Source organism: Carya illinoinensis, chromosome 11, assembly GCF_018687715.1.
Source record: "Carya illinoinensis cultivar Pawnee chromosome 11, C.illinoinensisPawnee_v1, whole genome shotgun sequence".
Classification (NCBI taxonomy): Eukaryota; Viridiplantae; Streptophyta; class Magnoliopsida; order Fagales; family Juglandaceae; genus Carya; species Carya illinoinensis.
In genome coordinates, this window is record NC_056762.1 from 44,907,640 (window position 1) to 44,931,865 (window position 24,226).

Below are 24,226 nucleotides of genomic sequence, written 5' to 3' on the forward strand. Positions count from 1 at the left end.
TTAAAAATTAAATTTAAAAATTTTAAAAGATGATTGATTGTCACATGTGCATGACATGATTAAAAGTTTGAATTTTAAAAATATTAAAAAAGATTGATTGTAATCCTTCACATATGCATACTTTATTTGAATACTAGGTTAAAGTAACGTACAAAGTACGTTTGCTTAGTTGAATTAAACAATTATTTTACAAAAATAATATGTTTTTTTTTAAATAAAAATTGTAAAAAGTAGTTGATGATATATATAACTTAAAAGACATTGCTTCAACTTTTATACAAGTAATATAATTAATAGAATATTACAAAGGAACTTTAACAAATAAATTAATTACTACAATCAGTATTTTAATTCTTGCTAGCACACGTGAAAAAGAATTTATTGGAAAACCATTAGAGGAAATATACAATTTCTAACATGCTTGTGATATCCTGTATTTTTATGTGTTTTAATTAAATAATTATTTTATTTATTAATAATATTAGTTCTCTTGTTTTAAATTTAACATGATTTTCGTTGTAGTATTTTTATTTACATTTTTTCTATTTTTTTGTATCTTTTTATTTTATTGTACCTGTATTATAAATCATTAATTAGTAATATATTTTAACTGTCATAAAATATAAGTGTCATTCTCATAAAATTAGTGTCCAAACTAAAACAAATTCATGTAAAATCAAGCCCAAATCTTAAATGCAATCACTTTTTGTCATGATTTAGAATTCAAGAGTAACAATGCAATAAAGTCTTCAAATTGGTACGTGGATATTTATGTTTCACTGGAAAGGCTAGTTAGCATTTTTTAAATACTTTTAATTCTACATGTGTCTCACGAAAAAGTTGGAGGCAAATCTCAATCTTGAAAAGAATAAAATATTATTTTAAGGAAATTGATAGTATAACTATCAAATATACCTACCAAATATGTCTACTCATATATTTTTATTTTTATCTTTATGTTTTATTTTTGGTCAATCATTAAGAATGTTTAAAAAATATTTAAAGAAAATAAAATAAAAAAAACTCATTTAGATTCTTACTGCATCTAGGGAGTTGTTTATTGTTGGGTTTAAGTTGGTGTCGATTGTCATTTTTGGGCCCAACCCATAATAGGTGAAGCCAGACATTTTTTGCAAAACTGTCACGTTCTGGAGCCAAATGGAGTCAACTTAACGGTAACTTAACGGGGGAAACAAAGAAATATACGGAAAACAATGAAAAATTATTATTCATCCGTTAGATCCGTTAGATAGCCACTTTTATATATAGAAGATTTTCAAAAGTGAATAATGCACTTTTTGGCTTATTCAAAAGGTAATTGATTTTGTTTGAAAATTTTAAAAAGTAAATAATACTCATTTTGTCATATGCGAAAAATAAAAAAATTAGATTTGAAATTTTTAAAAAGTGAATGATGTTGTCTTTGACAATTGAAAAAGAAGAAACTTTTATTTGCATTTTTTGAAAAAGTGAATGATGTTGTTTTTGACATGTGAATCTTTTTAAATTTGAATATGAAGTCTCATATGCCAATAAATAGATTATTTGAGATCTTCAAAATCACCATACTAAGAGCTTACGCATATCATTGCAAGTTTTACAATATTCATTCAAAACTTTCAATTTCTATTCTCTGAGCATTGAACCTTAATCCTTGTTAATTTTGAGAGAGATATAATTTACGCTGTATTTTTCTTATTTCATTCATTGAGGAGTGTTTTCTGATGACCTACCCACTATCAGCTCTTGTATCAATAAAAGTGTGTGTTAACTCTTGTGCGTGTAGAAAATGTTCTACACAGGGAATAATTGAATTACCACGTGTAAGGTGATTTCAAGTGTAGAGGGTGTTCTACACGGCTCATTTGTAGCGGTGTTGTTCAAATGTGTAATAAGTTTCTATCTCCACCTGAAAGAGGTTGAATAGTGAATTTGAAAATTCTCAAGGGGTAGCTTGAGGCAAGGACGTAGATAGTGGGGCCGAACCTCGTTAACATACTGAATTTGTTTCTCTCTTACCCTTATTCTTTATATTTATTGTTGTTTCATATTTTGTTTATATTTTATATTGTGTATTTGATTTATAATTGTTAATTTTTAAATATAACTCAATTCACCCTCCCTCTTGTGTTAGTCATCTAAATAACACTAAGATCACTTTCTAAGTTTTGAATGCAAATAATCAAGTTCTGCCTTATTTGTTTTCATAATTATTTTTATTTGATCTAATTATTATAATTTTTTTAAATTCTTATACAAAATAAAATAAAAATTTTAATTTTTTTAAATTTTAAAATAAAAATAATATTAAAAAAATATTATAATAATATTTTATTTAGCTTTTAATTTTTATCTCAACTCATTCCATCTTATCTAGCATAACAAACCATCTTATATAACGTAGCAAACGTCAAAAAGCATCTTTACTTTTTCAAATTTTCTATACAATGGTAAAAAAGTTTCTTTCCTTTTAGTTAATGTAAAAAGTCACATCGATCTCTCTTTTCGAATTTTTTACACCAACGTAAAAAAAACTTACTTCTTTTTGGCAAATGTAAAAGAAAAAAAAAATACTTCAATTTTCAAGATTTTCAAGAAAATAGATAAATCGATTTTCATGAGTTTAAAATTATTTTCTTACCCTTAGAACTTTTTCAGAATAGTAAGAGATATTAAAAAAAAAAAAAAAACCTTTTAATCGAGATGATTTATTGGTAAACTTATTTCGTCTTACATCATGTTTGATTTGTTGATATTTTTCATTTTCAAAATTTTCCTAGGTCGACAATTTAAAATTGCTTTACGAGTGTAAAAATTAGAGAAATAATTTATACAAATTTCAAATAGATAAGTTCGTATAAAAAAATAGACGTCACTTAAAAAAATGTAAAAAAATTATTTTTTATTAATAAGACTCATTTTTTTCAAAAAATTTACACGATACTTATCTATTTAAAATTTATAAATAACTTTACTCTAAAAATTATTGTTGTGGTTAACTTATCAGATTGCTATCAAAATGATTTATACGTACGGATGGAATCAAATGACAATACTTGAACTTTGGAGACATCACTCACTATCCCAATAATTATTTTTTGTTTCCAAGTCTTTCTCTCAATTATTAACTTTAGGAATTGGGTCTTGTTTTTTTGGTTTCCTTGGGGCCCTTTATAAGCAATGAATGCAGAGAATATTAATAATTCACTACTTTCGACCAGACGCCCTTGCCGAGGCTGCCAACAATGGGACATGATTCTTTTGTCCTCTCTATTAATAGTCTTTTTTAAATTAATCTAGATTAGGCAATTGCTTAAGAATTAAAATGTAAATAGGTTTGTTAAAAGTTTGATGACTTGATGATATATGATCTGATTATCTAAATAAAAAAATTTAGATTCGAAACCTCTCATCCCCTTGTATTAAAACAAAATGTAATTAAATTATCAATTTATTTTATTAAAGCATTACCTGAAATAGCACATTTTCAAGACAATTATACCATTTGGGTTTTGGAGATTTTTCTGATCCAAGAATACCATTTGAGATAATAATATTGCTTTGGACTTAATTAATTTGTAACGAAACAAGATTTGAAGATTGATGACTTTCGTTGTTTCTCTTTAATTAGTCCATGTCGACTTGGATCATTATTTTAAAATTTTTTTTTCTAAAATTATAAAATTTGAAATTAAAGAAAATAAATACTGTTGTTCAAATAACTAACATAAGAGATGGTGAATTAAGTTGTATTTAAAAATTAAAAATTAAAAATTAAATACACAATATAAAATAAAAATAAAATATAAAACAACAATAAATATAAACAGTAATGATAAGATAGAAGCAAACTCAGTATGTTAACGAAATTCGACCCCACTGCCTACGTCCTCGCCTCAAACTACCCCTTAAAAGATCCCCAAATTTACTATTCAACCTCTTTCAGGTAGAGATAAAAACCTATTACACATTTGAACAACATCACTGCAAATGATTCGTGTAGAACATCCTCTACACTTGCAATCACCTTACATGTGATGATTGTACTATTCCATGTGTAGAACACTTTTGACACGCACAAGAGTTATACACACAATTTTACTGATATAAGAGCTGATAGTGGGTAGGTTATCATAGAACACTCATCAATGAGTGGAATAAGAACAATACAGCACAAACTATATATCTCTCAAAATGAATAAGGGTTAAGATTCAATGCTTAGAGAAGAGAGAATGAAAACTTTAAATGAATGTTGTATGCTCTTGGTGTTGTGAATTTGAAACTCTCAAATGATCTATTTATAGGCATATGAGACTTCATATTTAAATTTAAAAAAATTCACATGTCAAAGACAACATCATTCACTTTTTCAAAAAATTCAAATAAAAATTTATTATTTTTCAATTGTCAAAGACAACATTATTCACTTTTCAAAAAATTCAAATAAAAGTTTTTTCTTTTTCATTTGTCAAAGACAACATCATTTACTTTTCAAAAATTTCAAATATAATCTTTTTACTTTTCACATATGACAAAAGGGATACTATTTACTTTTCAAAATTTTCAAACAAAATCATCTACTTTTTACATAATTCAAAAATAGTATTAATCACTTTTGAAAATATTCAAACAAAGCATGCATATGTGAAAGATGATAACCAATCATCTTTAATATTTTCAAAATTCAAACATTTAATCATGTCATGCACATGCGAAAGATGAAAATCAATCATTTTAAATTTTCAAATTTAATTTTCAAAATATTCATACATATGTGGAAAATATATTTTAATGCTTTATGATAAAATATTAATTTTGAACTTTAATCCTAATTTCAAACTTTTCAAGGGATGTGTAACAGCCCGCTAGAAATTCAATTGTGAAATTTCTATTAACTTTAGGAACCTTGTGAAAACCCCATAAGTTTTCACGAATCCATTAATCGTATAGGTTTTTGTCTAACTACATAGTTAGTGTTATTATTTACTATGGTATCAGAAGTGTGTTTTTGATTATTGGAGATAGTTAGAAGTGTCAAAATGTATTATGGTTTGTGCCATTAGACTCGGAGGGTTATTTAAAGTCTTATGGTGCAATAACATTTTTTCATATTTTCGGACAAAACGTCTGTTCAAAACTGTAGATATTATTGGATAAAAAGAAATATCTTGAGGTAATTTTCATGAATATTATTGGGTAAAAATATTTTAAGTTGATTTTTATAGATATTATTAGATAAAAATATCTTAAGTTGATTTTTTGTAGATACTATTGGATAGAATATTATAAGATAATCTTTTATAGATATTTTGGGTAGGAGAAAACTACACTCAACTCTCAACTCCAGCCTCATCTCTTCCATATCTCATCCATAAGTATCTCCAGCCACCTCTCTCCACGAAATTATCTTCATTTACACTTTCCATTGAAAGAATATCAAACACTCTCTCTCGGACAGCTTTTAGGAGGTCTTTTGCACGCCAATTTCGAAGCTGTTGTAAGTGTTTTATCATAAAGTCTCCTTCATATAAGTTGTTCCTTTTTTAGTGTAGTTTACATGGATATCTTATTTGCCCTATTTAAAGATCATTTGGTCAGTCAAATATTGTATAAACTATAGAAAGGTCATTCTGGGAGATAAACTGGAGAATATGTTATAGTTTGGAGTTTTTGACCAAGCTAATGGATAGATATTGGTCCGAAATTTTTATGGAGTATTGTTAACATGTATATATGACTATTGGTTGAGAATTTTTGCATGATTAAAGATTTTGATGAAAGAGTTTTTAGATTTAGAAACTTAGAAACTGGAAGAGGAAAAACAGTTTCTGTTTTGAGAAAGTTTAACTCTTTGGTGGTCTAAACCTATTCTAATGACTTTGATAATTTTATTGGAGGATCCTAAAAATCTTATATACATGTTATATTATTATTTTGAAGATAATTGATGTTAGTTTCAAAGATATGAAATTTTATGCAAAGAGATATTCAGATAAGCCAAAGTGTGGATATTCTTGGCTAAATTTATGTTTTGGTTAATTTCTAACCATGTGATCTTGAATTAGAAGCTTATATATGTTTTAGGACATCTTTTTAAACCATGTAATGGTTTGGTTTGAAGATCATATATTTATAAGTCATAGATCAAGAGATTTATCAAAACTAGTTGAGGAAAAAGTTTCTGTTTTTGGACTAAGTGTAAAACCAAAAACTCCAAATGTTATTTTGTGATTTTGGTGACTTTAGTTTGATGATTTAAAGCATGGTTGATGTTAGGATGATATTATGAATATGTTAGAAGTAAGATTTGATTTTTGAAATTCTTGAAGATGTTTTGATTTAAGGTCAAAACTTGTGATTCAAGTGCTTGGATCTTTTTACAAAAAAGGTTGGTGTTGATTATTAGCTTTTTCTAAATGGATATTTTAAGTATGGTTTTGAACTTAGGATTGGAAGATGTTTGTTGCAAAATTTTGGTTTAAGCATGAGTTTTGAAGTTGGAAGGAATTGCAACAAAAATCAAGGGAAATGGCCTATGGATGTTTCGGCCATAGTGTGTTCTTCATAGTTGTGTTTTGTTTTAAATTTTTCTGAGTTGATATTTAAGTTTAGGACAAAATTTACATGAGGAATGTAAATTTTAGAAAATTTTGGAGTTAGTATGCAAAATCCTTAAGTTATGGGTAAAACGGTCATTTTCCCACATGTAGAGAATAAAATGAAAATTTTACTCTTTAAGTTAGTATTTTCCATATTTCAAATATTTAGTGATTTAGTTCTAACTTTTAGAATCACTAATTACAGTTCCTCGTGGTCGCACTTGAAGTTTTATGAGAAACGCGGAGATCGAGGTAAGTTAGTTTTTAACTTACTAGCAGTCTACTGTGTATGTGTGCTAAGTCAAGGAACTACAGTGTATGTATGTGTGTTATCATATATGTCATGCCATGTCAAGTTATCACATAATTGTCTATTATACAGAATTTATTCTGTCGTCAATTTTTATCTGTTACATAATATATTCTGTCATGTATTACTGTACCTTACAACTACGTCATGCTAAGTATGTCATCTATTACATGTATGTCAAGTCATGTAATATTCACTGTTGCAAGTATGTCATGTTAAATATGTTGTCTATTATATGTTATGCAATGTTACGAAATATTTCTATCTTAAGTTGGTCATGTATTTCAAGTTATATTCAAGTCACGTTATGTTATGTCAGGGCTTCAGTCATTTCGTATTCTAGTCACGTTTCATCTTGATTACTTATGTATGGGGTCACAGCAATTGTGACGCATACACTACGTGAGACACAGCAATTGTGACACGTAGAATACATGAGGCCACAACAACTGTGGAGTATGTATTTAAGCAGTTAAAGAATAAGTTTTCGTAGAATACATGGGGCCACAACAACTGTGGAGTATATATTTTTCATGTTAAGTCAAGTTTGTGTAGAATACATGGGGCCACAACAACTGTGGAATATGTATTTACACGTAGAATACATGGGGCCACAACAACTGTGGAGTATGTATTTTTCATGTTAAGTCAAGTTTGTGTAGAATACATGGGGCCACAACAACTGTGGAGTATGTATTTTTCATGTTAAGTCAAGTTTGTGTAGAATACATGGGGCCACTACAACTGTGGAGTATGTATTTATACGTAGAATACTTGGGGCCACAACAACTGTGGAGTATGTATTTTTCATGTTAAGTCAAGTTTCAGATCAAGTTCATGTCAAGTCAAGTTCAGTTCATGTTTCAATTTAAGTTATGTTAATTATGCTATGTTGCACGCCAAGTTATGCTTTAATTACTTATGAATTTGATTATGCATTTATGCTTTTACTGTTATGCATGCATCATTAGCTTGTGTGGAAGTTTTTTGTTAACTTACTGAGATTTGTAATCAAATCTCACTTTGGTAGTCCCAACTACCATTCCCCCCGAATGGTAGATCTTGTTACAGGACCTGAAGGAGAATCAGGAGCTGATCAACTAGACACAGTTGACTAAGCGACGGTGCGATGTCAATGTTAATATAGTAGTTAACGTAAATTACTACTTGTACAATGGAGTTGCATTTTTAGTATTTTTGGATCATAACCATTTTGGACTAGTGTTGTGATCTACTCAATGAGTCTTTATGTATGAAGTATGTTTTAAGCAATTGAGATATTTTCAATTTGGTGCATAGTATTGCTAAAAAAAAAAATTATCCGCTACGAATATTGCATAATGTTAAATGCATGTTAGGAACATTGCATCTTATATGTCATGAACGGGGGCAGGTAATCTTGTCTTGCATGTCTCGACGCTTCAAATGTCCGTTCGATCCCAAACGGAATTTGGGGGCGTCACATGATGTATAATATTATTCTATGAGTTTTAATGTGAGATTGTTCCCTTCTTGCTCATACTTGATTTCTTGATGTACTTGACTTTATTATGTAGTCAACTTGAACTTGAAACTTGTTTATTTTTTGAATTAATTTATTATCATTAAAATTTATATGTAGATATATAATTATACGAAACTTTAAACTTTAGGTTCAACAAATGCAAAGGTATTCATGTATTATTATGTTCTGACGGACTGTAGGAAATGGAAAGTAATTGGAAAAAGCAAGTTATGAGAGTTGGTAGGATGAATTCTCTGATAATTTTTTTTTGGGTTTTTTATTTAATGGTTAAGAAAATATTTTTTAATAATATTATGATTTTTTAAATATTAAAGAATATAAAAAATAAAAAAAGGGATAGTGCTATTCCCATCACTAGGAGCTCTCACTAGTGCAATTTCATATGTTTTTCTTTTTAAAAATATATATATATATATATATTTTTAATACTTTTTGAGATATATTTAAAAAAAAATCATAACATCATTAAAAAATATTTTCTTAATTACAAAATTAAAAAAATTCCAATGGAACCTAACGTTGTTTATAAAAAACAAACATTTAGGATTGGTTTATAGAGCAAGATGAGATAAAAAAATTCTAAATAGTAGTAAGATAGTTTGTGATAATAATGAGATAACTTGAATTGAGTATTTTTTAGAAAGAAAACACTAAGGCCATCGTTGGCTAATTTTTTTTCTTAATGATTAAGAAAAAATTGTTTAATATTATTATAAATTTTTTATATTTTTTAAAATATTTAAAAGTATTAAAAATGATTTGAAATTTTTTTTTTCAGCCTAACAGTGACTCCCAATAACCAGCGATGTCTCTAGAATCGTCATTTTTAGAATTTAAAAAATGAGAGATAAAAAATTGAATAAAAAATATTATAAAATTAAAATATTTTAAGAATATTATTTTTATTTGATGATTTGAAAAAGTTTAAGTTATTTTTTTATTTTTTATTTAAAAGTTTAAAAAAATTATAATGATTAGTTTTAAAAAATTATATTAATTTAGATATATATTTAAAAATAAAATAAAATAAAATTAGATAAATAACCAAACCTGCCAACTTTATCGGATTCATCCACGACTACACCGAGGTGGGTGTAGCAGGATTCTAATTAATTTTACACTACCCAACGGCCTCCTCGAATCCCATAACGCCCGCCACTACACAAAATCATTCATACCAAACCGTGGGAGATGATGGCATGCTCGTAATAGAACCCCAATTCCAGGCCCTACTCACAAATTGTCCTTTAAGATCATACAGTTTCACAGCGAAGCTTCTTCTACAAGTTTTGGTCTTGCTCTCGGTCAGTGTCTCTACTCTCCAGTCTCCCTCTCCGATACTGGAATAGAAAGCGTTGATGGCTGCTGATCAGGAGGCAGAGAGGGAAGTGGGAGTTGATGAAGAAGAAGAAGAAGAGAGATGGGTGATGCACTATTCGTCGAATCATCAAATACTTTTGGTCGGCGAAGGGGATTTCTCCTTTTCTTTGAGTTTGGCACGCTCTTTTGGCTCTGCTTCAAATATCCTCGCTTCTTCTCTCGATTCTTATGGTATAACTATCTCTTTCTCTCCGTATCATTTGTGTGCATGTTGAATGTATGATGTAACCATGCCCGTATGTATATATATACATGCTTGAATTATATGAATGCTGTTTTGATGAAAAATGCAAGTTTTTTTTTTTTTTTTTTCCCTTTTAATAAATGGACTCGTTACCCTCTTGTTTTCTTGTGTTTGTTATCTTGTGGTCCTTGATTCGTTTGGCTCTAGGGAAAGTATAAAGGGAAATAACTTCATGTACTACGGGATTGTAGGAACCTTTGTCTTTTTTTTTTTTTGAACTTTCATTCCTTAATAAAGAAATACCCCCCCTTTTTTTTAATGATATGCCATGATTCTTTCTCATTTGGTCAATGTATTGCATTTAGTTTTGGGAAATCTGTAGGAATTTAATGCCAAAGTTCTTTCCTTTTTATTTAGCTTTTCCTCAGCATCCAAACAGGACAAGAAGGGTTATTTCCAATGAAGGGGGTTGATTTTGGTCTGAGTCCATTTATACTGGCGTTGCTACTTTTTGAGCTGGATCTTTTAGCCATATTGGGAAAATATATTTCATTTGTTCTATATATAAATATATATTTTTTTGCAATTTAGTTTTGGCCAAGTTATAACGTCAATGCTCTCTGTTTAATTAGATGTCGTGATCAAGAAGTACAAGGCAGCAAAATCGAATTTGGAAAATTTAGAAAAGCTGGGGGCATCCCTCTTACATGGAGTGGATGCAACTAGGATGAAATATCATACTGATTTGAAAATGCGTAAATTCAATCGGATTGTCTTCAACTTCCCTCATGTAGGGTTCTATGGAAAAGAAGACAATGAAGAGCTGATTAAGTAAGTTGTATTTTATCTGTATTGATTTTGCCTCTACAAGTTTTTATTCCTGTTTGAATAATATTATATGCAGAAAAATCTGATTTTCTCAAGCAGCATGGGAAATAGTAATAGAGTTTTGCGTCATCTTTATATGATAAGAAATTGAAAGCCTCCAATTTGTGTTTTTCTGAACTTATTGACTGGGGTTTGGAACCCTAGTCTTGGTGTTGGAGCTTTGTAAAGCAAAGTGTAAAGCAAAGTGAAACCAGGACCTTAGGAAATACTGTATCAACTACTAGTGAAGGAGAGTATGGAGATTTGTAAAACCATGCGGAACCATGGCCTTAGGAAGTATTGTATCAAATACTCATGAAAGATACCGAAATATGAACTTGTATTCTGATGAGTCCCTCATTGGCCATCTTTTGATGCGCATGATGCAGGATGATGTAAAAACATGTGTTGATGCTGCAAAAGAGTAATTTATAATTGTTTCATTGTTCTCATATCAAAGGGCTTTCTAATTATTCATTGCGGAGATCTAATACTATACTTTGCTTCCATTATCTGTTACCTAAAGAATGCACAGAGATCTTGTGAATGGCTTCTTCTCGAATGCAAAAGGCATGCTTCGAGCAAATGGTGAAATTCATGTAAACCACAAAACTACAGCTCCATTCTGTAAGTGGAATATAGGGGAACTTGCTTCAAAGAATTCTTTGGTATTGGTCGGGTGTGTTGATTTCAAGAAAGAAGACTTCCCAGGTTATAACAATAAGAGAGGGGATAGTTGGAGATGTGATGAAGCCTTCCCTTTGGGTAAGTGCAGCACCTTTAAATTCATGCTCAGGTTATCCCATAAAAAGAAAAAGTCTCAAGGACGGGTCACACAATTGTATTCATCAGTGCATGGAAGATCTCAGCAATTCCAAGGGGTTCCGAACCAAATGCAGCAGTGTTCCACATCAATTAATTTTAGTTATCCTCTAGCAGCTTGTCACTTGACGACAACGTTGGAACAAACTTCAGAGCATGTGCGATTGCCGTTAACAATTGGCCCTAGAAATCAACTCTCTGGAATGTCTGATGGGCGCTTGCAAAATCCTACAGAAATATTTGGAAGGACTATTTATGATTTAAGCGAGTCCTTTCATGAACCAAGGCTTCATGTTGTAGCTTGTCACCCGACAAAGTTGGAACAAACTTCAGAGCATGTGCGATTGCCTTCAACAATCGGCCCTAGAAATCAACTCTCTGGAAGGTTTGATGGGCACTTGCATAACCCTACAGAAATATTTGGAAGGACTAATCATGATTTAAGCGAGTCCTTTCATGCACCAAGGCTTCATGTTGTAGCTTGTCACCCGACAAAGTTGGAACAAACTTCAGAGCATGTGCGATTGCCTTCAACAATCGGCCCTAGAAATCAACTCTCTGGAAGGTTTGATGGGCACTTGCATAACCCTACAGAAATATTTGGAAGGACTAATCATGATTTAAGCGAGTCCTTTCATGCACCAAGCCTTCATGTTGTGGGAGACTTTGCAGAAATTCCAACAAGAAACTTGAGCGGTGACCTAAACGTTTTTGGTGAGAACCCGTTGAGCACTTTGCATCTGAGAAAATCGATGTTGGACCATGTTTACGAACTGATGGCGAGGAGGGATTCACTGGATCAACAGTTTCAGTACCTGAGAAGTTGGTATTGGAGTCTGGTGCAGAGGAACCAGCCTACCGGTGAATACAATATGCATGTCTTTTCTGGCTGGTAGGATCCCGCAAACTAGAAAAGCAGTGGTGCGTAGGACTTTTAAAAGCTGTGCATTGGTTCTGTTTAGACGTTATATGCTATACAGTTTCATGTTCTTGGTAACTTATCTCTTGCCAGCATCCACTTTTTGGTTCTGTTTAGACGTTATAATCTGAATTTCTATGCTAAATGGTTGCCCTTATGTAACAAGTTGCCAGCTTTTGAAAATGAGAGAGGTTTTGCTTCCTTTGTTCAGTATGTTATTTTCATGGACTCGTATATTTTGACCCATTATGAAGTAGTTTCGGAAGGATTTTGATGCTTCATGCCTGCGTGGTAGGATCATGGCAGATTTAGGCGATCGTTTTACGAAGCTGCACTTCGGCATTCAAAGGACACTACTTTACTTGCCATTTCTCTTTTGAAGGAAATTCAAAACCTCTTAGACGATAATCTCCGGCCACTAAAATGAAAATGGCACAAACATGTTGGCCATATTTAAAATATGAGATATCCTTGTTATTAGATCAAACACAAAATTCTAATATCATTTCATCTCATCATTACGACTTTTTCAAATTTTCACTTAAAATATAATAAATAATTCAATTTTTTCAAATTCTAAAACAATAATAATATTAAAAAATAATATTCTAAACTTTTATCTAAAACTAAAAATTCTCATCTCAATATCCAAACCTAACCATTTACAATGTTGTGCCGAAATTTATAAGCACGCATGAAGGTACTTGCAAAAAATCTCAGAATTTTATCTTCAACAATTAATTCAATCGGAAATGGACCAAAGTTTGTTCACTTGTCTCTGATCTTGATAGGCAAACAAGGACGAATAAGATCAGACAAATGCATGCATAGGAAAGGCCACGACGGACTTCAGCAAAAATCTAGCAAATTAAGGAAAACACAAAAGCCATATACAGAGCTGTTTCTTTCACCAAATTTGGCAATTAAACAATTAAGGCCCAATCAAAGAATGTAAAGCGGCATCGATCATTAGGCAAATGTAATTTATCACACACGCATTAATGAGATAATAAAATTAGGAGACTTCACCATTCTCATATATGGACGCATGCATGGAGCTTGAATTCGATACATTCAAAAAGAGAGGATGACTTTGATGACAGTGACTTAACCTTTTCTGGTCCATTCCAACGCTCATTCAATCAAGAATCCGAAGAGGTACGCACCATGCATGAACCTGTCTCATTAATGCACGCAAGTCTTCGAGGTTTATTGATTTTCTCGTGGGTGACTTTAATGATAGACGCATAACATTATATCTTGCCGATTCCAATGCTCACTCATTCCAACGGGAAGCTAGCATGGGCTCGTCTCAGTTGCAAATATATATGGAAATTGGGACACGTACATTATACTTAGATATATATCCATCATAAACGAATGGGTGAGCTAATTAGTGTAGATAACAATGAAGGAGATCAGAAATGGATACAGCATTATTGCAGCTCTCATAAAATACTGCTGGTGGGTGAGGGAGATTTCTCTTTTGCTGCATGCTTAGCCAAACGATTCGATACTGCTGTGAACATGATTGCTACCTCCTTTGATTCCAAAGGTACGTATTATTTGGGAGGAGGCCGAGTACATGTTGCATCTCGCCCGTAGTCGCAGTAGAGTAATTCACAGTGCGTATTGATCCAATATACCCGTCATGCATGAGTGTAATTTTTGCGACAGAAATTAAATTTAGGCCATCCATTCTGCTCTTGTATTTTTTCTTTTTCGGAAATAAGTTGAATTTTGTGGCACTTTACAAATCTGTTTGAACTGTAGATCCACTACATGCACATATATATAATATTTAGGCCCCATTTGGATAGTACTAAAAAGTATTTCATTTTATCTCATCTAATCATTACAACTTTCTTAAATTTTTATACAAAATATAATAAACAATTTAATTTTTTTAAAATCTCAAAACAATCTCACCATCCATACCGCACCTTAATCTAGTACTACACAATTAATTAATCCTGTTATTTAACTTATCTCTGATTAATTTATTTTACTGATCCTGATCCACAATGTTTCTGGCCTCACTACACAATACATGTACAGTAAATTTACATATATAATTTTGGACTTTTTCTAACTGGGAGCTGTTCGACATGTGTGTGCATGCCATCCAAAGAGTTTTTGATGCAAAACTATTCAAATGCCAGAACCAATTTGGAAGAACTGAAAGAGAGGGGATGCACTACTTTGCACAATGTGAATGCACATACTATGATCCTACACCCTCTCCTTAATTTGAAAGTGTTCGACAGGATAATCTTCAATTTTCCTCATGCTGGTTTCATGTTTTCTGAACATGATGATCGCCAAATTGAGTAAGTTTTCTGTTTATTTTTTTTTTCTTTTCCTTTTTTGTTATGGAAAGATGACGGTTCTGAGCATGCACTACATTAAAAGGTATATCTATCTATATATATATATATATATGTATCATGCTTGGCCATTATCAACAATGATAATCGTGTAATTTGTTTTAGGCTTCACCAAGAGTTGGTCAGGGGATTCTTGTGGAATGCATTTGACATGCTGACAGGGAATGGAGAAATTCATATTACCCACAAGACGGCTTATCCTTTCAGCAAGTGGAAGATAAAGAAGTTAGCAAAGGAGATTGGTCTGCGCTTGCTTGTGGAAGTGGAATTTTTTAAGTGGAATTATCCAGGTTATGTTAATAAGAGGGGATCGGGGAGTAGAATCGATGACACTTTCCCTGTAGGAGAATGCAGTACTTTCAAGTTTGCCAAACCATGTCACAAATCATTGAAAATTATCCACTGAAGCTGAAAATCCATACGAACCAGCTAGCTATGGTTCGAGGCTTCATAAATACTATAACTCAAAGTCAATAAATTTGAGCTATTACAAGTAATTTCTCATTCCTAATAATTAAATGAGACTTTATTTTTATATTCAGATAAGGATGCTCTAAAACTCAGGAATATTAGTGGTAGTGGCCTGCGTGTTGTTAAAAAAGAAACTCTCTTTTGTTTGAAAAAGGTTTAATGTTATTATGATATTATAGACTAAAGTTTTATTTTATAAAGCTATTCTGTTTTCACCGAATATAAGCCCTCTGATATATTCTCAAACAGAAACATAATATTCATAATAACCACAGTTTGATGATAATCAAAACCCTAGAAACAGCAGTATATCAATAGATGTCCAGATTACCAATATACACCTTGAGATTGAACAGTATTATACAGCTCAACAAAAATGATGAATATCTTCCAATATTATCGCAAGAAAGCATCAAGAATCAAATATGAACAATAAGAACAATAAAGAAACTAAAAGCAAGGAAAGAACACACCAAATTACGTGGTTCGACCCTAATGGTCTACGTCCACGGCAGGAATGGGCCTCAGAGCTTTTTATTGATGAACAATACTTCACAGAGAAGCCTCAGTACACATAGAGTCACAAATCCCTCACAGAACCCTCAAGAAATCACTCTGATTTCTTCTCTCTACAAGAAACTCTCACCGAAACCCTAATTCCCCTCTCTGTTCTTTCTGTTTTCTCTCTCTCTCTCTGAAACGGCCGATATGTACAGAATGAATATCAACTAGGGTTTACACCGTATAGCACATATATATATATATATGTTACAAGAGATGCTGACACGTGTAGGTAATCCAGCGGCTCAACCCTTAAACGCAGTGAAGAAAGCACGAGCCTCTCACGTGATTTCATCAGCTCAGATTAAAACACATCAACGATCCAGATTTGGCCATTTGTACATCATCCTTCAATCAAAAGCTTCAAGAGAGGATATTAGAAGATTAAAGTAAAACATTAACAGATAAATGTATTGACACACGTATTACAAATCTCCACCTTGGCAAAACATTTATTTGCCACAAGATTTTTTTTTTTTTAAAAAAAAATTTCTCATCATTGGCTCATTCCTGCATTGTCCCTCTAAGAGGGACTAGTCCTAGACTCCATACCCAATAAGTTCAGACAGTGTCTGAACTTGGACCAAGGGACTGACTTGGTCATCATATCTGAGGGGTTATCCTCAGTTGGGACCTTTTCCACACCTACTATTTTAGATTCTATAACATCTCTCACAAAATGAAGCCTCACATCAATATGTTTTGATCTTTCATGAAAAACTTGGTTTTTAGCTAAGTGCAGTGTACTTTGATTATCACAGTAGACTGTGATATTTCTATTGAAAATATTTAACTCACTAGCAATACCCTGCAGCCATATGGCCTCTTTAATGGCTTCTGTTAGTGCTATATATTCAGCTTCTGTGGTTGATAAAGCCACCACAGATTGTAGGTGTGATTTCCAGCTAATGGCTCCCCCAAAAGCAGTAAAAACATAACCAGTCAGTGACTTCCTAGTGTCTATGCTTCCTGCGTAATCAGAGTCTACAAATTCAGCCAATTCACAACCCTTTACAACATTCTTTCCAAAACTAAGTCCCAAGTTAGTTGTGCCTCCTAGGTACCTTAACACCCATTTGATAGCTTGCCAATGAGGTTTCCCAGGGTTACCCATAAACCTACTAACCATACTAACTGCATAGGTCAGATCAGGCCTGGAACAAACCATTGCATACATTATACTTCCAACCATGCTAGCATATGGAATTTGTTTCATAAAACTGATATCCAAGTCTGTTTTAGGAGCCTGGTCTGAGGACAATTTGAAATGTTGTCCTAAGGGTGTACTTACAGATTTTACTTGTTCCATACCAAATCTATTTAGAATTTTAGAAATGTAATTTTTCTGAGATAAATATAGCATACTAGCACTTCTATCTCTTTCAATTTCCATTCCTGAAATTTTCTTAGCAGGACCCAGATCCTTCATTTCAAATTCTGATTTCAGCATGCTTTTGACTTGATTTATCAAAACAGTGTCTTTACAAGCTATTAACATGTCATCAACATACAAAAGGAGATAAACACATATTCCTTTTTCTTCCTTGTAATAGACACAGCTATCATAGTAGCTTCTTTTAAAATTATTGTTAATCATGTGTGTATCAAATCTTTTATACCACTGCCTAGGTGATTGTTTGAGACCATATAAAGATTTCTTTAGTAAACACACTTGATTACTTTTAATTTCATTTGTAAAGCCTTCAGGAGGCTGCATATGAATTTCTTCCTCAAGTTCTCCATGCAGAAATGCAGTTTTAACATCTAGTTGTTCTAAATGCAGATTTTCATAAGCAGTATAAGCCAACAGTAGCCTAATTGAGGTATGTTTAACCACTGGAGAGAAGATTTCATTGAAATCTATCCCTTCTCTCTGTGAAAATCCTTTGGCTACTAGTCTAGCCTTATACCTGGTCCCTTCTACCCCTGGTATGCCTTCCTTTTTCTTAAAGATCCATTTGGATCCTATAAGTTTTACCCCCTTAGGTTTAGGTACTAAAACCCAGGTTTTATTTTTATTTAGAGATTTCATTTCCTCTTGCATAGCAAGAATCCATTTTGAAGAATCCTTGCTATTCACTGCCTCTTTATAGGTCCTAGGTTCCTGGTACACCACTTCATCAGCTACAGTTAGAGCAAACATAGTGAGCTCTGCCTCCCCATACCTTATAGGTGGTTTTATAACTCTCTTCTTCCTATCTCTAACTAGGTTATATGAGTTATCACCACCTATATCTTTGTCCCCTGAGTCTTCTTCCTCAGGTTTGCTACTTTCCCCAATTTCAGGTTCAGATTGGGCTCTTGGTTGCTCCACCTCAATCTGAGATCCACTTGGGGACTGGTCAGTCTTGGGATCACACTTTTCCTCTTGTGCCCGAGCCATTTGTGACTTATTAAAGGTCACATCTCTGCTCACAATGCAGTTATACCTACCAGGCCCATCTACCCAAAGCTTGTACCCCTTAACCCCTTCAGGATACCCTATGAATATACACTTGAGTGCCCTAGGTTCCAACTTGTCAGTTTTTGAGTGTGCATAAGCAACACAACCAAAAATTCTTAAGTAGTCATAACTAGGAGGTTTTCCAGACCACAGCTCATGTGGTGTTTTAAACCCTATGGCAGATGATGGACATCTATTTATGAGATGTACAGCAGTAGTGGTAGCCTCTGCCCAGAATGTTTTGGGCAGCCCTGAGTTTGACAACATACACCTCACCCTTTCTAAAATGGTTCTGTTCATTCTTTCAGCTAGACCATTTTGTTGGGGTGTTTCCCTCACTGTCTTATGCCTAAGAATTCCTTCTTTTTGACAGTACATATTAAACTCATTAGACAAAAACTCTAGTCCATTATCTGTTCTAAGGATTTTGAGTTTTCTACCTACTTGGTTTTCCACTAGGGTCTTCCACTCCTTGAATTTTTCAAAAGTGTCACTCTTGTTTTTAAGGATGTATATCCAGACCTTCCTAGAGTAATCATCCACTAATGATAGAAAGTAACTTCCTCCACTATGTGAATTTACTCTTGCTGGTCCCCATAGGTCAGAATGAACATAATCTAGGGTTTGTTTGGTGTTATGGGTTGCTGACTTAAAACTAACCCTCTTAGCCTTTCCATAGATACAATCTTCACAGAAAGGTAAGTTTCCTAAGTTTTGGTCACTCAACAGCCCTTGTTTTTGTAATTCTAAGAGACCCCCTTGACTTACATGTCCAAGCCTCCTATGCCATAGTACTGCTTTGTTTTCTACTATGTTCTGAGTTGGGTATGCTTCCCCAACTACTGTTTTTCCAAGAAGGGTATACAACCCATTTTTAATTATTCCTTTCATAATAACTAGAGAGCCTTTAGTAACTCTAAGAACCCCTCCTTCAGATTTAAAGGTGTAACCTGCCAAATCAAGCATACCAAGAGAAATTAAGTTTCTCTTTAGTTCAGGTATGAACCTGACCTCCCTCAGTACCTTTTCAATCCCATCATGCATTTTGAGTCTCACTGACCCTATACCCATGACTTTACAGGACTTGTTATTTCCTAGAATTACTTGCCCCCCTTCCATCTTAGTGAAAGTTTCAAACCACTCTCTAATTGGACACATATGAAAAGAACAACCAGAGTCCAATATCCACTCTGTTTTAGAGTCCACTTCACTCACAGTAAGTACCTCAGCACTTTCATACCCCTCTAAGACCAGAGAAGCATCCACTGCCTCTTTGGTCTTGTTCCCAAAGTTTGTTTTCCTTTCAGGACACTCCTTCTTAAAATGCCCTTCCTTATGGCAATGAAAACATTTAAACTGTTTTCCCCTTGATTTAGACCTAGATTTCTTATTTTCATTTTTACCTTTTTTCTCCCTTTTTTCTGTTCTGCCCCTAACTGATAAACCTTCCCCATGACCTTGTTTGGTATCTCCCCTATTTTGAAGTTCCCTAGTATGAAGTACAGATTGTACTTCATCTAGTGTCAAAGAGTCTCTACCATACATCATGGTTTCTTTAAGGCTTTGATATGATGAGTCCAAAGAACTCATCAAGAGGATGGCCTGATCCTCATCCTCCACCTTAATGTCTATGTTAGCTAGGTCTAGAATAATCTTATTGAACTCATCAAGGTGCTGTCCTATTGGTGTTCCAGGGGCCATCTTAAAAGTATACAACTTAGTTTTCTTGTGTAGTCTGTTAGCTAGGGATTTGGTCATATACAAGTTTTCCAATTTTAGCCATATGCCTGCTGCAGTGTCCTCACTGGCCACCTCTCTCAGGACTTTATCCCCAAGAGAGAGGATTAAGGCACTGTGAGCCTTCTGAAGGATGTCCTTATGGACAATCCCCTTTTCTTCCTCTTTCAAGGAAGAACCTTTTTGTTTTTCACCAAGAAGGGCATCCTGCAGTCCATGTTGGACTAGCAGTGCCCTCATTTTAATTCTCCATAAGCCAAAATCGTTATCCCCAGTAAACTTCTCTATATCAAACCTCATGGTTCCCATGAAACCTAGGCTCTAGATACCAGTTGTTAAAAAAGAAACCCTCTTTTGTTTGAAAAAGGTTTAATGTTATTATGATATTATAGACTAAAGTTTTATTTTATAAAGCTATTCTGTTTTCACCGAATATAAGCCCTCTGATATATTCTCAAACAGAAACATAATATTCATAATAACCACAGTTTGATGATAATCAAAACCCTAGAAACAGCAGTATACCAATAGATGTCCAGATTACCAATATACACCTCGAGATTGAACAGTATTATACAGCTCAACAAAAATGATGAATATCTTCCAATATTATCGCAAGAAAGCATCAAGAATCAAATATGAACAATAAGAACAATAAAGAAACTAAAAGCAAGGAAAGAACACACCAAATTACGTGGTTCGACCCTAATGGTCTACGTCCACGGCAGGAATGGGCCTCAGAGCTTTTTATTGATGAACAATACTTCACAGAGAAGCCTCAGTACACATAGAGTCACAAATCCCTCACAGAACCCTCAAGAAATCACTCTGATTTCTTCTCTCTACAAGAAACTCTCACCGAAACCCTAATTCCCCTCTCCGTTCTTTCTGTTTTCTCTCTCTCTCTGAAACGGCCGATATGTACAGAATGAATATCAACTAGGGTTTACACCGTATAGCACATATATATATATGTTACAAGAGATGCTGACACGTGTAGGTAATCCAGCGGCTCAACCCTTAAACGCAGTGAAGAAAGCACGAGCCTCTCACGTGATTTCATCAGCTCAGATTAAAACACATCAACGATCCAGATTTGGCCATTTGTACATCATCCTTCAATCAAAAGCTTCAAGAGAGGATATTAGAAGATTAAAGTAAAACATTAACAGATAAATGTATTGACACACGTATTACACGTGTAATGGAAAGGACGTAACAATATTAATGCTTCCATGGAAATGAAGGCAACTCAACGTCAGTGCTTCAAACGTCGCAGGGATCGAACAAATGAGTCAATACACGAAACTTTGGATTCAGGATTGATTCAATTTATCTAATTTTTTCTAATTATTATAATTTTTTAACATTTTTTTATAAAATTATATAATAAATAATTTAATTTTTTTAAATTTTATAATAATAATAATATTAAAAAAATAAAATTTTATTTAATTTTTAACTTTCATCTCAATTACTTATCCAAATCTCCCCTTAATGATCAAACGGCGCATAACGGAATCAAACGAAATATCTAAGAGATAATTGGAAAAAACAAATTTAGTTGCAATTATATGCTTATATATATATATATATATATATATATATATATAATATTTCATTTAGTTTAATTTATATCATGATTGATCATTGTATATATATTTTTTCATTTAGTTTAATTTAAATCATGATTGATTAATATTGTTTGGGAACCGCGTTCGTTCTGATGGGTTAGTTGGGATCTCTTCCATTCAGAATCATGGATTCAACACAATTATGCAAGGCTAATTAATACATTAAGCATGACATGACTTTGAATTCGTCATTGAGGAAACTTCATAACCATAGAAATTGATGACCTTCCAGGCCAGGGTGCACTAGTCGAGGAAGAGTACTATCCCTCAATTTTAATGAATTTATAATTTTTTAGTTTTTTAATATTAATCGATAGGTGTCACACCTGTTTTGGTTTATTTTATTTTATTTAGATAGCTTTTCAACTCTAAAGTACTAATTAACGTTGTTCAGTCGTTATGACCATATTGGCCAAGTCTAGTAGACCATGTTGGCATCACCAAACCTCAATATTTATACGCAGAAAAAAGACAATATTAATGTCCCACTCAAAATAAATAATACAAAGATACAAAAGGGTAAAACAAACTAAGAACAAAAAAAAAAAAAAAATGAATTTCACAGATCAGAGGCCTATACACGAAGCAGATAAGCGTGGAGATCGAGAGAGATATGACTCTTTTTTTTTGAGACAAAATAATTTGTAGGCTTGGTTGCGTAAAAGTAGTCAACAACTTCGACCCCGTTACATAAATGAACTGTGATTAAAATAAAAAATTAAATAAAAAATTATTAAAATAATTTTTTAATATTATTTTTATTTTAAAATTTAAAAAATTAAATTATTTATTTTATTTTATATACAAATTTAAAAAAATTATAATAATTAAATAAAATATGATAAAATAAATTAAAAAGAATTGTAAAAATAAACGGGAGAATCGAAAATATAACAATATATAATTCAATAAAGTGGAGCCAATTTCATCTGTCATTTTAAATACTTTTGAGATATATATCTAAAATTTTATATATAATCAATTTTACGTATTTTTTTGTGTATTTTATTAATGTAATTAATTGTATCATTTTTAATATAAAATAAATATTTTAATCAATCTTATTAATAGTGTACATAAAAATATATAAAAATAATTATATATAATAGAACTGGCTTTATATATTCCTCATAAACATCCTATATATGTGTGCGTATATATTTTTAATATTTACTTGAGCTTCCAGTCAATTAATTGAAGAAAAACTCGTCCACTTGAGGTGTATTAATATAAATATATATATACAAGTATGGATTAAGGATAGCCATGCATGCATGTGATGAATTTGGAGAGGCATGCAATGATAGAGGCGCATGCGCATGGTCCAAGTTTCTGAAACAAGCTAGCTAGCTGGGTTCAGTACCAGGCAAGAATGGTGGACTTTTATATATAGATACTACCAAATTGTGGAACCAGCCGTGACCGACTCAGATTGGTCGAAACTGCAAAGGAACCGGTGGCGGGTGGCAATGTTTTAACAAAACCGACTGTTGTAGGATCGGTCGCAGTTTGAGGCCAGCTTAAACCGCAGAACCGGCCGATGTAATAATACCTTATTTTTTTTTGAATTATATCAATATGAAACGACGTCGTTCCACTTAAAGTTTAAGTGGAACGACGTCTTTTTACTCATGTATTTGTGTTTTAGACACAAATTAAACGAGGTCGTTTGTTACTAAATTAAACAGCGTCGTTTTATCTATAAAGTATGAAAAAAAATAAATACAATGGCACCGTTTGGTATTAAACCAAATGGCGTTGTTTAGATAATATGTCGTCTTCCTCTTCTTTCTTCTTTCCCGTTTCGATTCTCTCTCTCTCTCTCTCTCTCTCTCTCTCTCTCTCTCTCACATACAAACGACACCACTAGGGGGAATCGAGAACCGACCGTGAACTGCCGGAGTCGATACGGCAGGTTGTTCTCCTCTTCATCGATCGGTTATGGTCAGTTGCTCTACTGTTTTTCTTTTCATCGATCGGCGGCAATTTTGCCCAAAAATTACACTGAATGGATCGGTTTTTACCCCTTGATCTTCCACCCAAATCTATTGATCTCTAACCACTAGCCACCACCACTACACTCTATTTTCTCTCGAAATTCCTTCGCTGTTGACTCTAATTACGCCATCAGCCCCGTCGCTCTCCCCCTTTCTTCCACGGTGAGTATCACGACCTCTCCCTCTTTCACGTTTCTCTGTGTTCCAGCCTTTGGAGTTTTCTAGAAAGAAATTATGTGTTTAGGAAAGTGTGCCTTGGGTTCAAATATGGGGTATTTTTTTTTGGTTAATTTCAAAATCGCCCTTTTGAGTTTTGTCGTATATCTAATTTGTTTTTCATACCATATATTTTAAGAATAATTTTATTTATCATCCTCATACATTATATA

General features: G+C 32.7%; 2 protein-coding genes across 3 annotated transcripts; both read left to right on the plus strand.

Moving 5' to 3' along the window:
• Positions 1-9,518: 9,518 nt before the first annotated feature.
• LOC122282800 lies at positions 9,519-12,817 on the plus strand. 2 transcript variants are annotated; one of them, XM_043094833.1, is made up of 4 exons: positions 9,519-9,986; positions 10,632-10,830; positions 11,393-12,154; positions 12,335-12,817. In XM_043094833.1, exons 1-4 carry the CDS (start codon positions 9,794-9,796, stop codon positions 12,582-12,584), a joined length of 1,404 nt encoding a protein of 467 aa, XP_042950767.1. In that variant the 5' UTR covers positions 9,519-9,793; the 3' UTR covers positions 12,585-12,817. The 2 variants fall into 2 exon arrangements, with proteins under 2 accessions (XP_042950767.1, XP_042950766.1); XM_043094832.1 differs by having other exon boundaries at positions 9,521-9,986; positions 11,393-12,817.
• A 1,151-nt stretch (positions 12,818-13,968) lies between these two features.
• LOC122280405 (uncharacterized protein At4g26485-like) lies at positions 13,969-17,304 on the plus strand. The gene is made up of 4 exons (XM_043091293.1): positions 13,969-14,162; positions 14,739-14,937; positions 15,100-15,371; positions 17,010-17,304. The coding sequence occupies exons 1-4, from the start codon at positions 13,988-13,990 to the stop codon at positions 17,084-17,086; spliced, it is 723 nt and encodes a 240-aa protein (XP_042947227.1). The 5' UTR covers positions 13,969-13,987; the 3' UTR covers positions 17,087-17,304.
• The last annotated feature ends 6,922 nt before the right edge of the window (positions 17,305-24,226 follow it).

Bases quoted from the DNA above. Each gene is read 5' to 3' on its own strand.
- LOC122282800 (XM_043094832.1), top strand. From the start codon at position 9,794: ATGGCTGCTGATCAGGAGGCAGAGAGGGAAGTGGGAGTTGATGAAGAA. The intron at 9,987-10,631 runs GTATAACTATCT...CTGTTTAATTAG, and splicing joins TTCTTCTCTCGATTCTTATG to ATGTCGTGATCAAGAAGTAC. The intron at 10,831-11,392 runs GTAAGTTGTATT...TGTTACCTAAAG, and splicing joins GACAATGAAGAGCTGATTAA to AATGCACAGAGATCTTGTGA.
- LOC122280405 (XM_043091293.1), top strand. From the start codon at position 13,988: ATGGGTGAGCTAATTAGTGTAGATAACAATGAAGGAGATCAGAAATGG. The intron at 14,938-15,099 runs GTAAGTTTTCTG...AATTTGTTTTAG, and splicing joins CATGATGATCGCCAAATTGA to GCTTCACCAAGAGTTGGTCA. The intron at 15,372-17,009 runs GTCACAAATCAT...GCGTAATCAGAG, and splicing joins TTTCAAGTTTGCCAAACCAT to TCTACAAATTCAGCCAATTC.